The 16,758-nt window shown below is 45.3% G+C and overlaps 1 protein-coding gene across 2 annotated transcripts in view; it reads left to right on the plus strand.

Moving 5' to 3' along the window:
- Nucleotides 1-16,076, plus strand: part of DOK5 (docking protein 5) — a 152,627-nt gene extending 136,551 nt beyond the window's left edge. The window contains exons 7-8 of one of the 2 annotated variants that reach the window (XM_072801473.1): nucleotides 6,533-6,653; nucleotides 15,594-16,076. In XM_072801473.1, coding sequence (XP_072657574.1) covers nucleotides 6,533-6,653; nucleotides 15,594-15,658 — 186 coding nt within the window. In that variant the 3' untranslated portion in view covers nucleotides 15,659-16,076. The remainder of the gene's footprint in view (nucleotides 1-6,532; nucleotides 6,654-15,593) is intronic. The other variant, XM_072801474.1, reaches the window with a different exon arrangement.
- The last annotated feature ends 682 nt before the right edge of the window (nucleotides 16,077-16,758 follow it).

A 16,758-nucleotide genomic window follows, 5' to 3' on the forward strand; every position in this document is an offset into this window, starting at 1 on the left:
CTTATGTGTTTAGTTTTTTTGTCTCATTAAAAGGGAAGTTCTGTGAAAGGGCACCTGGGTGGCTCAGCGGTTGAGCATCTGCCTTTAGCTCAGGTCATGATCCTGGGGTCCTGGGATTTAGTCCCGCATCCGGCTCCCTGCAGGGAGCCTGCTTCTCCCTCTGCCTGTGTCTCTGCCTCTGTCTCTGTGTCTTCATGAATAAATAAATAGTTTTTTTTTTTAAGGAAAGTTCTGAAGGATGCCTTCAGGCTAAGACAAGAGGAGGATGTGTCCCATATCACATGGTTCCAGGGGAGCACAGCCTACACTGGAGCACGGTTTCCTTTTCCATAGTCAGTCCCTCTTCCCAGCAACATAATGGTTCTGTGCCTTCGAAACCCTATCAGTTACATCCATTGATTGGTTGAGTACTTCCGGCCACTGGGCAGCATCTGAACTCACTTAGGCTGGAGTTAGGAAGAAACCTATATGTACTCCTGCTGTTGAGGGAGGAAGTTCAATCATTCAATCACAAGAAGGCATTTGTTTGACTTTCACAAAGTCTGTCTTTCTTCCCTGGTGGGATCTTGTGCTAACATTGCTAATAGAATAAATAAATGTGTTGTCCCTGCTGCTGGACTCTCCTGGCCAACTGTGCGTCTGCACGTAGGCAGATCTTTCCCTAAGGCCTTGCTGCTGATCATCACTTGAATAGCAAAGTAGGATGAAGCACACTCTTACTACCACGTCCCCCACAGCCAGTGAGAGCTGTGGTAGTTTACCCTGGACTTAGAGCTTCCACTGGAATTCAAACTTGGGCTAACCATGCTTCCCATTTGCTGAGTTGATGAGGATTGATTTGTGAAAACTGTTCCCTGCTACCTGGGCAAAAGTGGGGTTCATTCATTCATTCATTCATTCATTCATTCTTCTGTATTTGTAAAGCCGTTGGAGGCCCTAGTGAGGTGTTGGGGATATGGAGATAAAATACATACCACTTTCCAGGAGTTCTTGGTCTACAGTAGAGGTGAGGTTAGCAGCTATAAAAAAAATAGTGGGGATCCCTGGGTGGCGCAGCAGTTTGGCGCCTGCCTTTGGCCCAGGGCACGATCCTGGAGACCCAGGATTGAATCCCACATCGGGCTCCCGGTGCATGGAGCCTGCTTCTCCCTCTGCCTGTGTCTCTGCCTCTCTCTCTCTCTCTCTGTGACTATCGTAAATAAATAAAATTTAAAAAAAAATAGTGAAATGATGGGAGTAAGAACGGAGCATGAGTTGTGCCTGGGTGGCTCAGTCATCCTCTCAGGATCCTGAGATTGAGCCCCGCTCAACGGGGAGTCTGCTTGTCCCTCTGCCCCTCTCCTCCCCCCACTCATGCTTGCACATGCTCTGTCTCTTCCCCTCTCTCTCTCAAATAAATAAATAAAAATCTTTTTTTTTTTTTTAATTTCAAAAAAGAAATGGGGCTAGAGATGTCTGGTAGGAGCACTTGATGTCGTTAAGGGAGAAGAGATAGCAGGAAAATGTTGAGGGGTTCCTGAGCGGACTCCTGAAAGGAAGGTAGGCATCAACCAGGTGAGAAGTGGGGAAATGGGGTGCACACAGACCACATGCAGCCGGTCTGTCTTCCATGTTCGGTTGGCTCCCTTCTTTTACATTTATGGTTGGATTCACTCATGTACTGGCAAATGTTTAAATGGCTCTCTGAAAAAAGCGCATGCCTGTGTACACAGAGTTGGGAAGTGATATACAGCGTTTCTACCAAGTAGATGTCACAGACGCAAATTATCTCAGAGCAGAGATGATAGTAAGACAAACCAGGAGGTGATGAGTTTTGAGTAATAGGTTATTACTTGAATAACAGGTATACGATTGTGTGTATGTTATATATACAATTTATTTAACTGTAAATTTGTATAATTTAGTTTTTTTACCGTTGGCCGTATTTAACAACCAGCTCACAAAATGCCCGAAAAATGTAACGCTTGGCTTTTGCAAGCTGGTTTGAGCCAACTCTCCTGCATCGTTGATTGGATTCATTCTTTCACTCGGCAAGAGTGTACCGAGCAGCCACTGTTTACCAGGCACTGTTCTGAGAGCTGAGAATACGTCAGTGAACAAAACAAATAGCAAAATTCCCTTCTGGTTCTAAAATTCTGATTTTTAGTCACTGATCCTCCAACCAGTCTTAGATCTCCACATTTCCTTTGCTGTCTCCAAGCGTTGCACAGATCGCGTTCGTGGCTCCCTGGGCGTAGCATCCCCACATCTGCTAGTGCACACACATCTGGGCAAGAGTCTAACATGTAGAAGCAGCAACTAAGGACACCTAGTCTGACCTCAGACATCCTCGGCCCTCCTGCAGACCGGAGCTAGTCTGGGAGTTGTACTAAGCGTGCAGAACTACTGGCATCTCAGTGACCCAGAAAGAGACACCTGGGGGTTAGACTGTGTGGGTGACGGCTCCTCTTGGGATTCCTCTCTGACTATTCCATCCCTTGTCACTCCTGCTGCTCAGATTCTGATGCTGCTTTCCTGTGGTCCCAGGGCACCCAGATTTCCTCTGCTTTGCCCTGATTGTACTGCCTTAGACAAAAGCTCTTTGAGGTTGTAGACTGTGCCTCCAAATCAACAAGCACTTGATGATAAGCTGAATAAATGCACTCTCCATTTATTTGATCAGGTGGCCAAACTTTGTAAGCTTATCATCTCTGGGAAAATCAAACTTCGAATGTTTATGAGCTCATGTAAAGACTGCTCCCCATGTGGCAGCCAAAGTGTTAGGAGGTGATCTGAATTTAACCTTGAACTTGAGTCAATGTGGAGAACCAATAGGGGCCCATCTGTATGTTCTGAGAGATGGAGCTCAGGTCCTGGGAAGCAGGTGCCAGCTGCCACCTTGCTGTGGGAACTTGGGTGCTAGCTTTTGGGCTTGTTAACCCAGGAGACTGGGCTGGATAGTCCCATAGTTTGGTGTTCCGGGATTGTACTAAATTTTCCTAATAGTTGCAGGATGCAAAATGTATGATTTGGATAATTTTCCTGTCCTTTTTAAAATATATATAGAATTCAAGGATGCCTGTTTTGGTGGACAGGTGGGAATAAGACTGTCAGATATGGTGTAAAGTTCTACTTCCAACACCATTTCTGTGTTCACATGGAGTTCAAATGCACTTGATAAATTTAAGAATGATTCTTTCTCATATCAAAGTGTATTGGTGCAAAAAACAAAACAAAACAAAAAAACCAAAAAAACAACAACCTTTGCCTTTTTTTCTAGGCAAGGGAAGCCTGAAATAGCAGGAGTGGAATTATAACCTTTAGCAAGAGAGGGAAAAGCCCTCAATAAACTATTGCCCAGACAGAGCCGCTTCCAGCTGCAGTTTAAGAGGAAATGAGCAGAGGAATCGAAGGCACTACCCAGAGAGGTGCATCCCCACCTTGTCCCGCTCTGGCCCAGCTCTCGTTCCTGTGGCTACACACCCAGCAGTACACACCTCTTGGGAAGAGCCTGTGCTCCATCTGTAGAGCCCGGCCTTCTGAAGACAGCATTTCTAACCAAATGTTTTCCTGTTTTATTTTTTTTAACCCTTGCAAAACCGCCAGCCTCCAAGCTGTCTCTCAGAGGAGCAAGGATTTCGGTTAGAAAGCAGCATATGTTTTGAGGGGTCATCTCAGAAACAGATTTTCCCAACAGTATTGCAGATGGGGGAGGGGGGTTCAGAAACGTCCATATAGCAGAAATGGCTGTACTTTAAATTTTTATGGTTTGGGGTAATCTTAACTTTTTACTTCTTAATGTGATATTACTATGATTTTATAAATGTAAAAAAACCAAGCTATATAGAAGTGTGCAAGGTTAAAAAAAGAAATAGGAGGAAGGATACAACCTTTCTCTCCATGTACTCAAGATGACCTAATTTTAAATCCTCCGAAAGTGTAGTATTACTTTTTATTTCCACCCCTGGTGTCAGTGAGCATCCATTCCCGCCCCCTGCACTGGGTGTTGAGACCAAGGCTCGAGTGCCTTGCAGCAATAAAGAATGAAGATGGAAACTTTCCTGATAGACATCTCACCGAATGACTTCTCGCCCTTAAAGAATCGCATTGCTAAATAAGATTTTTTTTCATTATTCTTCTCCAGAGACCATTCAAATGCCCCTTTTTTTCATAAACTAGGGTTTTTAAACCTCAAAGAGCTGAGGAAGACGTAGAGAGAGCCAGGCTGTGCAGTGTTCTTCTCCATGAAACATGATGTTGGTGCCGTTGCATTCTTGTTCCTAAATAAGCTTTCTAAAAATACAGTCAAATCATGCTGGCTTGCAGAAATATGTTCACAGCGCTGTAGTGAATAATTTGAAGCGATGGCTATTTCCCGAATGTTTTCTTCATATTAAATTTTTTATTATATTACCTAGGATCTCTTTTTATTAAGAAAATCCAATAATCAGTACCTTGGAAATCCAGTTCTTTCCCTCCATTTATTTATTTATTTATTTATTTATTTATTTATTTATTTATTTATTTATGTGTTCTGTGTGCGGTTGAATGTCACCGGAAGTCACCCGAAGTCACTGGCAAATAGGTTTCTGTTTCTTTGTTTTTGTTTTTTGCTCTTAAGCTTTGAGACTCTCACTTGGGCAGAAGTATAGAAACAGCCACAGAACTCTTCTACAAGCTTTGTTCTCGGCTCTTCGCCTTTTGATCTAACAGGACACGTTTAGGGGGAAAAAATGTCCCCATACAACCTCCTGCTATCTAATTCTACCTGGGGACACATTTTGGTACTTGTCCTATTATGAGAGGACCGAGAATTCAATCCATTGTGTGTAAATGCAACACAGGTAAATTAAATTATCTCTGGAATAAATGGTTATAATCTTTTTTTCAAGTTCAATCTCATCAACTAGAATGGGTTTTGGTCTCCAGGATATGAAGCCTCATATTAATTTGGTTTCACTGGATGGATGGACAGATATTAGGCCTGGATCTGTCATACTGGTGAGGTGTGTAGAATCAAGAGTTTTCTTTAAAAAAAAAAAATCTTTAAATGGGCTTTGCAATTCATAATAATAATAATAATAATAATAATAATAATTCCTTCATTTTTTCCTACCTAGTTTGTGCTAGGCAGGTGCTAAGCAGTCACTGAACTCTAATACAAGCCAAGTGGGCAGGTGTGTAATGTCACTGCTTCTCATATGAGCAATTAAAATGACATTCCACTAGACACCATGGTCTGGGACTCACTGTTTCCTTAATAATACAATATATAAATGTTTCCTTTTTAGTTGATGGAAATCCTCCTTCCTCTAGTTTGCAGTTGCCGAATAGGTCATAGCGTCACAGTGTGATTAATCAGGTCCTCAGTGGTAGAGAATCAAGTTTCCACCAGTTTTTCCTGCTTGCAACCTGTGTCCTGCTGCAATGCGTGTGCAGATCTGTGCGTTTCTGGGCACAATTTCTAACACCGAGGTGGGTTATTTGATATTCAGACAACTCCAGGAACTCAAACATTGCAAATACTCACCTCTCCTGTTAATGCGAAATAAAGCTCTACCGTGATTGCATTGAGAGCGGGCTGAGATGAGAGGGTGGCGGGAGGGCTCATGTCACACTCGCGCTCTCCCAGCTGTATTGTCCCCATGTCCCCATGTACCTTCCACTCAACTCCTACCCACTCTGTGAGGCCACCTTCTCCCTGAAACGTCCCTCGTAAGATCAGTCCCCGCAGTGTGTCAGGCAGGCCCCGGGCTACTCCCCAGCACCTGGGCCAAGAGCCCCGGCTTCCCCTTGCCTCCCTGAGTATCAGGAACAAGGATCGGCCGCTTGGAGGAGCAGACAGGGTTTATTTAGTTCTGATGCTAGTGACAGGTCCCCACTTCAAATCAGCTTGAACTGAAAAGAGGTGATCGGCTCACCTGATTGAGAAGTCCAGGGCTAGTTTCCAGGTTTAGGTGGGATCCACGGTCACCCCCTTTGCTTGGCTGTCTCCCTCTGAATCAGCTCACTGACTGGCTTGCTTTCTCCTCATTGTTCCAAGACAGGCTCCTGTCCATCTCCTGTCCTCAGCCACCCCGCAAGGAGGCCCATTCATTCAGTGCAACACGCATTTATTGAGCACCTACCATGTGCCAGGAAATATGCTAGACCTGGGGGAGACAGCAGTGAACAAACCAGGCCACAACACAAAACAAAACAAAAAAGAGGCCCTTGGCTTGCCTCTATTGATTCTCTCTTCTGCAAAAGTCCCAAGACATGTTCCCGGGGGGTCGTGTGATACTGGCCCGGCTGGGGTCCGCAAGGCCCCCGGGGATCAGTGGTGAGAGGTGGGCTGCGCTGGGTCCAGGGAGGCTCCGCAGAGGGAGCCAGAGGGAGTGGCCACTGTGGCCAGCGCGGGGCCAGCGGATGCCGCCCAGCGACAGAAGCAAGTGGCTGTCCCACCTGGTCGCTGCGGTCCCGGCTCCCAGCCTGCGGTCCCGGTCTCCCCTGTCGGGGGACTGACCCCTCCAGTCCCGGGGGCGCTGACACGTGCTTTCCTCCCTCCCTGCAGCTGCAGATGAAGATGAGCGAGCGGGCCGCCTCCCTGAGCACCATGGTGCCCCTGCCCCGCAGCGCCTACTGGCAGCACATCACGCGGCAGCGCAGCGCCGGGCAGCTCTGCCGCCTGCAAGGTAAGCAGCCCCGGGAGCCCTGGCCTCCGTCGCCCCATCCTGGGCGACTTGCTCCAAATGCAGATGCCTGGGCCCTCCGCTCCAGGCAGCCCCGGTGCTCAGGCCCAGGAGGTGGCTGAGCAAACCCCCCTGGGCCCGGCCCCTGCACGGCGTGGGGGCCAGAGGGCTGCGCTCTGCGCTTCGGGAAACGGTCTGGTGCCCTCAGCGGCAGCATTTGGGAACTTGCCAGAATGCAGTTTCAGGCCCCTTCTGAGGCCTACAGGATCAGGAGCTCAGGGGCCGGGGGCCCAGCCACCTGTGTGTTCTCAAGCCCTCCAGGCGACTCAAGCTTAGGAAGCATGTGCTGTTGGAAAGAGATGCACTGGGACGGGGTCCTGGGTTCTGGTCCTGCCCGGGCTCCAAGCAAACCCTGAGAAGCCTGTCTGCTAGAACAGTGGCCTCAGAGACAGGATACAGAAGAGCACACAGAGGGGACAGCAGGAACAATGAGACACAAATTTTAAGTATTTTCCTCTTTTCAAATGCAGCTTTTATGTTGTATAGTTTGTTTGTTTTTTTTAAAAGATTTTATTTATTTACTCTTGAGAGACACAAAGAGAGAGAGGCAGAGACATAGGCAGAGGGAGAAGCAGGCTCCCTGCAAGGAGCTGGATGTGGGACTCGATCCTGGATCCCGGAATCATGCCCTGGCCCAAAGGCAGCTGCTCAACCGCTGAGCCACCCAGGCGTCCCTGTTGTATAGTTTGTAAGAATAGCCTGTGCGTATGTCACTTAGAAAAAATAAATAGGGGATCCCTGGGTGGCGCAGCGGTTTGGCACCTGCCTTTGGCCCAGGGCGCGATCCTGGAGACCCGGGATCGAATCCCACGTCGGGCTCCCGGTGCTTGGAGCCTGCTTCTCCCTCCTCCTGTGTCTCTGCCTCTCTCTCTCTCTCTCTGTGTGACTATCATAAATAAATAAAAATAAATAAAAAAATATTTTTAAAAAAAGAAAAAATAAATAGGCCTACACGGGGGACCCCAGGTGAAGAACTTTCCATGATGAGCTGCAAGATACCAGAACTTTGAAGGGCACACGCTAGACGGCATCTAGTCCATATGCAGAAATTTGCTGAATAAATGAATCTAAGAACAAATGAAGGGCCATAAAAAACAGTGGCCTCAGCTGAAGTGGCAACCTCTGTCCCCTCGCCCATCAGCCATCGTTTCAGCGCCCCCTGCTGGCTATCTCTCCCCCAAAGAGCTTTTCCTGTTCTTTTTTCTGGAATTCTGTGCCTTTGCCCCCATCCTAGGCCTCTTGGTCACCTCCAGATCTTACCTCCTGACTCCAAGGAAACCCTCCCGGCTCCCTGATCACTGGCGTGGAATCTTGATCATGTGTGCTCCCAGGACGAGGGCACTGACACTCTTCTTTATAGTCCTTAGCACAGTGTTCATGCCGTGTTGAATTGTATGGCCAGTTGACTCCTCTTCCAGGAAGCAGTGAAGATTTTATTTATTTATTCATGAGAGACAAAGAGAGAGGCAGAGACATAGGCAGAGGCAGAAGCAGAGGCAGAAGCAGGCTCCATGCAAGGAGCCCAACGTAGGACTCGATCCCAGGTCTCTAGGATCATGCCCTGGGCCGAAGGCAGGTGCTAAACCACTGAGCCACCCAGCGGTTGGCTCATTTAGGATCCCCTAAATAAATAAAATCCTAAAAAAAAAAAAGAGGCACTGAGGGTACTTACATTCTCGTCTTTGTGACTCTAAGTCCTGCTCATTAGCAGAGGGCATGGCACACTGTGGATACTCTGAAAATATATCCCGAGTGCCTATGTGAGTGACTACACTCACAAATAACTGATGACAAGCTTACTTGCCAGAACATAAGCAGAGAGAGAGAGAGAGAGTTGGGGTAAATCAGGTTGTCACAAAGACCACTTGACAACCTGCCTTTATACTACTGCCTTTATACTACTCTAGCACCTGGCTATATTTTTTAACATAAAATAAGATAAATAGTAATTATTGAAAGCTTAGAAGAAGCATGCATAACAGAAGTTCACACAAAGCTATTGAATTGCTTTGTAACTTGACTTTCTACACTTGCCAAGATGACCTTTACAAAAAAAGTATATCTGGATGCTGTGTGCCTGGCTTGCAAAACAAAGTTGAGAACCAAAGTTGATGTAGGCGTAGGGAGGAAATTGATAAGTGACCTTAATTCCTGAGATACAGAGTAGTAATTGGAGAAGTCAGTTTGCAGCAAAGGTGATGTATGGCGGGATTTCCCTAGAATAGCATGTTTGCAAAGGTGCACTGAGGGTGGGATGTCCTGAACACTTGGATATGATGCAGTTTTCGATTTTTTTTTAATATTCCAGAGATTGAGAATCCTCAGGACATAGAAAAGGTCATATGAAGAGCATACCCCACCTTCCTATCCTTAACTAATTTAACTATCCATAACCAAAATGAGTAGACATTCATCAGAAACGGTGAGGCCTGAGGGTCTTATCAGGACCCTAACGGTGTAATAATACTTTACAAAATATTTTTGGGCTCCAAAAAATCTTTTTTAGGTATAAAGAGGATGTTGTGGATACTGTTACACACTGTATCTTCCTAGGGTATATATGACTATTCTGACAATGTCTACCTCTGGATACTATGAAGGAAATAGCTCTATTTCCAGCATATAAATATTTTTTTCAAGAACAAAGAATAAAATTTGTGAATTTACCTGCATGCAAAAAGCCCATATTACAGTTGGAAAGCCATACACAGCTCACGGGTCTGGGATGATTGTCAAAGACTAGTAATCCACTAATTCTAAAATAATAATAGTGATGATGTTGCCTCTAGAGGTAGAGCAGAGCAGTACAAAGCATCACAACAAAGAAAAAAATTTGCATTCTTTGAGAAGTTCCCATTATTTCTTTCTATCAAAACCAGCATGGCGCAAATCAAACAACTCATCAAAATTAAATTTTGGTGTATTCCCTTTACTGTTTTTACTATTAATTAGCCCTATAATCCATCACTCGAAAGTAATGAGATATTATTGTAAAATTAGGTTCAAGAGCCTTGGTATAGATTTTTTCAAGTGATCACAGTCACAGTAGTTCCAGACCAGTAATTTGAAGATAGTGATTTCTTAGTTTCTAGTGAGATTAATGGCAATTGTAATGAGAAGTCCTACCACAGATTTTCTGCAGAGCTGATGGATTATCAAGCTTTGTATTGATGATCTGTAGGGTTTTGAAGATGATTGTGTCCTAGGTTTTGAAGATGAGAGTTAAAACTTCTATTGTTTTTTCTTTGTCACATTATGATCTTCGCTGAACACAAATTTCCATTTGAGTTCTTACAGTCTCCCTGTTTGGCACACTGATACCACGTGGTGAATATCCTAGTATCTTAGACTATCCGTATGCATGAAAATGGCATAATAATTGCTTCAGAGTTATTATTACTTTTTGCTTTATGTTTTTGTACTAATTATTCCATCAGATGATTTGCTTCTACATACTTTTGCTACCTGTGCTTTATTTCCATATTTAATTTGTACCAGTGTTTACTGAGAGATTTCTTCACCTGCATGGTCTGCGTAGATTTGTCTGCATTCGTTTTATCTTGTGGATCGCTTTTGAGGCACCAATATTCATTGAGCTACAGGGCCAATATGTGGTCTATGTGTAGAATGGGACTCAACTTACCAGTAATTTATTACTTTAAAAAAAAAAGTTCTCAGCTTCCCTAAAATTATCTTGTTTATCAGAGGTGGTCGCTTACATGACAAATAGGATAAGTCCACCTGTTGTTCCTCCTATGCCACCTACCTTCTTCTTTCCTCCCACACCCTGAATAAAACTGAAACTGGAAAAAAAAATGAATGGCATCATTGCCCTGTGTGTGTCGTGTATTGGGCTCACATGGCAGATGAGGTCTTCTTGTTGTGATGGTGTTTGTGAGTTGTGATTCCTCTGGCCAGCTCATTTACCTGGGGGTACTGCAGGATGCCTTTTCCAGATGACAGATCTGGAAGCTAATCTTGGAAGGCATGCAAATTTACAGGGGCATTTGTCCATCTGGTTGGAGAACAGATCATTTTCTCCTTCAAATTTAGTCCTGTAGAGCCACCTGCTGGGTAGGTTTGGAATTATTATTACTGCGGTGGGGAAGAGGTGCTGGCTTTGACATGGCCCCGTGTATGAAGACATATTTAATCATCACTGCTTCTCCTGCCCCATTTCCAGTTTTCCTATAGAAATTCCCTTCTAGGGTTGAGCATATGCAAAATCAACAGGTGAAAGATGTTTATCATGAATACTGGAAGAAAATCATGAAAGAGAAGCATTTATCTGGGGCACCTGGGCAGTTCAGTCGGTGAAACGTCTGCCTTCGGCTCTGGTCATGATCCCAGGGTCCTGGGATCGAGCCCCACATCAGGCTCCCTGCTCAGTAGAGAGTCCGCTTCTCTCTCTCCCTCTGCCCCTCCCCCTGCTAGTGGTCTCCCTCTCTCTCAAATAAATAAAATCTTTTTTTAAAAAAGAGAGAGAGAAGCATTTATCAAGTTGAACACTGTAACTACGGGATTCTTTCAGGAGCGCATCGCATAAAATAAGACCGAGTGATGTGTTCCCAAGTGTGTTCCGTGGAGCACTAACCCCGGTAGATATGGCCCTTTCCCAAAATAGTACTGTGTCCGGTAAGTTTGGGGGAAATGCTACATGTTAGGTTAAAATGTCTTTTTGGAGATTGAGAATGCCAACCACTATCTTCAAGGTTTTGAGATGTCCTAAAAAAGAACCTGGTTAATCTTGCTTAAACCAGAGCTCTGCAAATTTATTTTTTGCATGTACATAATGTCTTTTTTTTTTTCATGTACATTGGTGAAGCACTAGGTTTGTTCCTCACAAGTCAGACAATATATATTGGACGAGTGTCTTTGATGAAGATAGCTTCTCTTGAAGACCTGCTGCATTGCAGGCTTTGTACTTACCATACTTGGTCTCACTTAGTCCTTAGAGCAGCTACATGAACGTATACTATTCTCATTTGCAACTAAGAAACTGAGAATTTGAAGGGTTAGTAGTGTGTCTGAGGTCACCTACCGAGAAAGTGACCTTTCTCTCTTCATTCAAGCACTCACTCATTCATTGAGTTGGTAAGGATTCCTTGAGCATCGACTCTATGCCAAGTAGTGTGCTAGGTGATGGAGATACACAGGCTGCCAGACAGGCACGCTTCCGCCCTCCTAGAGCCCCAAGTCTAAGGAAGAGTCACAGACAATAATTACACAAATATATATAATTTTAAATTTGGCCCGTGTCACATTGAAAAGAAAGTGTGTGTTATGGAAAATATAGCAAAGCCAAAGTTCTTGGTTTGGGGAGGTTGATGACAAAGGGACTTTTTTTAGATGGGGTGCTCACAGGAGCCTGCAGCATTTACCCTAAGACCTGCAGTCAGAGGAGAAGCAGCCACACTGAGAGCCAGGGAAAAGCATTCTCCACAGAGAGCTCAGCGACTGCAAAGGCCCGGAGACAGAAATGGGCTGGGGTAAAGATCAGAACGGGGGCCCTGTGGCGGGGACATAAGGGGCAGTCGGAGACAGCAGGTGCATCCAGCTTGAACACTCACACCTCCATCTCAGAGTTATCTTCTTAGGAATCTTTACCCTTACTCCAAAGTGCTCCATTGCTTAATATTTCCAGAAACCTTCTGTTGGAATTGCCTTGGAAGATAGTGTCGCTGGTTTAAAAACAAGAAGAAAATAGGCATCATTTATCAGATTCGACTTTGCGTAGTTTTAGGTAGTCAAAGATTGGCACCGGATGTTTGTGTCGTAGTCTCTGCCGGGCATCCTTCATGTCACCGTCTCTGCTTCTCCTGCAACACTTTGAATTGGCCAGAGCAGGACTGTGTTCTCCATTTCAGTGAAGGCAGAACCTGAGACCCTTGGAGGTCAAAGACTTGCTGAAGACCACATGGCTACTGGGTGGAGGGACTGGAGGAGGGACTCCTTTCTTTCTTTTATCCTATGTTCTTACCTGTGAGCAGAAACTCCACCACCGTGGCTGTTTCAAAGGCACATACCATCGAATGGAAATGGCTCCCCCAGGGGACTGGTTCTAGCTCATGCAATTTACATTGTATTTTATTTATTTTATTTTATTTTATTTTATTTTATTTTATTTTATTTTATTTTATTTATTATTTATTCATGAGAGACACAGAGAGAGAGAGGCAGAGACACAGGCAGAGGGAGGCAGGCTCCATGCAGGGAGCCCGACGTGGGACTCGATCCCAGGTCTCTAGAACCAGGCCCTGGGCTGAAGGCGACGCTAAACCACTGAGCCACCCAGGCTGCCCTACATCGTTATTATAAGGGTGGTAGTTTCCTAGGGCAAGTGGCTGCTTCAGAGACGTTGACATTGGGTTTTCAGTATTAAATCTAATGTAGTCACAGACATGGTCTGTACATCAGTTAAGAGACAAGAGATTAAGATCTGAGCAGAAGTGAAATGTAAGTGAAAATGTAACAAATAAATGAGGGTCTCAGACTCTCGTGTCTATGGGATCAGGGAGGACGTGCAAGCAGTGAAACAGGGCACGGTGTGGGGGTGTGTGCTGGGGTCCCTGGCGAATCACAGGGGCCCTGGGGCAGCAGATAGGACCGTGTGCCGTCCAGTTTTGTAAGAGAACAGGCAAATCGGCACCTCTATGAAAGTGTGAAGTTATTTAAATATTGACAGGCAATTCTAAATACTTTATGACCTGTGCAGGCCAGAGAACAGGTCTGGACCCAGACACGGTCTACATGACCTTTGCGTGAATTGCAAAATGTGGGACAGGTGATTCTATCCATTTCCTGGCTTTAAGCTAAAAATAGCACTCACGCCAAGCCAGAAAGGCTCAGTGAGCCAGCGTGATGATAGAGGCTGCAGGTGCTTTCATTTTTATTTTCATTTTTATCTGTCACTTTTCTCACAAACTTTTACAATCCAAGGAGCTAAACGGATGAAGGCTCAGGAGGGGCTTTGTACTTGACCAGGGATTTGGGTTTTTCATCAACACTGTACACTGTCGGCTTCCTGTGGGAACTTTTATCAAACTGTAATAAAGATGTGCTGGATGTTTATCTGTGGTGCTCAGACTCATTAAGTAACCTCTATACCCAACGTGGGGCTTGAACTCACGACCCCGAGGTCAAGAGTCAGTTGCTCTACTGCCTGAGCCGGCCAGGCTCCCCTTGTGTTATTTAAACTCATTAACACAGTTGCTCTGTGTTACGGCGTGTGTAGTGGAAAGAAGATGTAATTTCTGTTCAAAATGGTTAGGAGGTCGGAAGAAATTTACAATTAAATTAAAAATTAATTACAATTAAATTTCTTGTAATTTGAGACATCTGAATATTCAAGCTTCTCTAATAATCGCCACTGTTGTGTGCGAGCGACTGTCTCACTAGGTCTGTCATTTCCTTAACGCTTCAGATTTGAGGCTGGCAAATATGCAAATCCGTGACTTCTTGACGGGTCTCTGTGGAGCTCAGGGCTGTTTGTGACAAGGTGATGGCGTATTAACTAGGCCAAAATGCCACCATAAACCTTTTTGGCTTGGCTCATTGTTTAAAAACATCATTGAAAAAAAAAATAAAAATAATAAAAATAATAAAAAAAATAAAAAATAAAAAATAAATAAAAACATCATTGTTCTGAATGTGTCCTGCAAGGCATGTGTGCTCCACGTAGCCACAGCTGCGCTGCTGTGTTAGGTGTTGACCACACGTTTGGCCCCCAGGAATGCTGTATTCTGGGTGCCCGGGTGGCCCAGTCCCTGAAGCATCTGCCTCCAGCTCAGGTCAGGACCCTGGGGTCTTGGGATGGAGCCGCATCCAGCTCCCTGCTCAGCGGGGTGTCGGCTTCTCCCTCTCCCTCTGCCTGCTGCCCCCTGCTCATGCTTTCTCTCTCTCTCTCTCTCTCTCTCTCTCTCTGTTAAATAGATAAGATCTTAATAAAAGAAAAAAATGCTGTCCTCAGTATGCTGGGTTTGCTGTGCTCCCCGGAGAGCGGCTGGCACAGGCGCCCGCGTGAATTTCCTGGCAGAGGCAGCCTCTAGCCAGCAGGTGGCAGAAAAGTCTCTAGTTTGTGTCAAATCGAGCCCGTGTGGGCGGGTGGCTGCGGCCTGAACCTGCAGCCTGAGCCTGCGGCCTGAACCTATGGCCTGAACCTGCGGCCCATCCAGCCGCTGGCTGTCCCCGTTAACAGGGCCTGCTCAGGCATCCGTGCCCAAGAGTACTGTAGTCACTGCGGTTGCCTTTCGGCTGCGGGCAGCAGAGTGGAGTAGGTGCACTGAGCCCAGGTGGTCTGCAAAATCCAAGATTTCTAGTATCTGGCCCTTTCTAAAGAAGCTTTGCTAACCCCTGTCTGGCTCGCAGAGGCTGCTGACCGTGCCCCCGCAGCGTGTTGCCTTCCGGACTTCTTCACTTTCCTTGGTTTGGAATCTAGACCTGAAATAATAAAGCCCGTGTGGATCTTAGAGAGTCCTTACAACAAAACTTCCTAAGTAGAAGTGTAATGATGCCGTATTTCTGGGTAGGTTCCCAGAGAATGTCCTCAACAGAAGTTTTTTTCAGAGTCCTGTGATTCCTTCTCATTTCCCCTAAATATCCTGAACACAGGGGTTGATGAAGCTAAAAAATCTAGGAGGAGGGTAGCTGCTAGTGGTCCTATCTCAGCTCGGTGCAAAGACCACATGCAAATAATATGTTAATCGTGATGGCTCTCCTGACCCTTATTTGCATATCTCTGCAAGTGCCCTGGTTTTGGGGGGGCGGGTATCCAATGCTGCCTGTTACTTGTTTCTGTTACCAAGACACTTGTTGTTACTAGCTCATGTCATCGTGGGCTTTCTTGAAATATAACCGCTGGTTTTAAATTCTTTTTTGGAAAAGATGTATCCAGCCCTCTGAAGCTTCATCGGACAGAGACTTTCCCTGCCTACCGATCCGAACACTGACAGGAGCTGCCTAGAACCTTCCTGTGACACTTGTGAAGTGTTGGCCGCTGCGGAGCCACCAGGATGACAATGAGGAAAGAAGCCACGAAGGAAAGAGGCTGAAAGTCCTGCCTGATTGTGTGGTCATTTGGGAAACTGCAATGCAATATTTGTCTTTCTTTTCTTTTTTCTTTCTTTTTTTTATTTTTAAATCTTAGCGTGATTGAAACATGCTCTATAGATACCGACTTTTTGTTCCCTCTTTTACAGCTGGACAGAAAGGAGTCAATGCCACAGAATGATTTTCTATTGTAGATACCGTGTCCCTTGCACTTCTCTGAATCTCTCCTTTTGTGGATTCTTGTGATTTTTTCCTTCTGAGTGTTTCAATTGTATGACAGTCAGTACTGACAATAAAATGGCTCTTCATTATTTGTTATTTGTTGATGCCGTATCCCTCCGTTGTTGATATTATGGTTCTGGTTAACTATCGGAAATCATCTTTTATTACATTACCAGTTAGTTAAATCAATGCTTTGACCGACTCTTACCTATCAGGTTTAGAAGTGACTTCAAAGGACCCTTTAGTATTCTTTTCAGGCTGACAGTTTTGCTCTCACACGATCTTCCTCCTACCTACCCCCGACCTCCCCTTTTTTTAAAGCCTTGGTTTTGTTTGGACTACCTTCGTAAATCATTTTAAAAATAAAAGAGCGTTCTTCACCCATATGTTCTTTGGACTCTGGCAATCTGGTTTTCTCTTACAGCTTCAGGATTTATGAAGGTGAGTATCTTCCCTAGGAGCCATGTCTGGGATTGCACTTGATGTCAAGGCAACCGTTGACACATCTGCCCACTGTTCATTAAGCTGGTCTGTAGGGAGCATCTTCTAGTCCCAGACACCGTGCTAGGTGGAATCCAGGGATGGAGGGACAAAGAGGCGTGGTCCCCATCACCAAGGACCTTAAGTGCCGAGGAGTATGACAGGGAAATAAAGTTGCAATTATAATACAGAGTGACAGCTGCTAAGTGGGTCCCCAGGGGCCATGTGCTTCCGAAGAGACGGTCACTGTGTTCCCCAGGCTTTCCCACTAGGAACTGCCAGATGGGAATGAAATCTT

The sequence above is a fragment of the Canis lupus genome, chromosome 26 (genome assembly GCF_048164855.1).
Source record: "Canis lupus baileyi chromosome 26, mCanLup2.hap1, whole genome shotgun sequence".
Taxonomy (NCBI): Eukaryota; Metazoa; Chordata; class Mammalia; order Carnivora; family Canidae; genus Canis; species Canis lupus.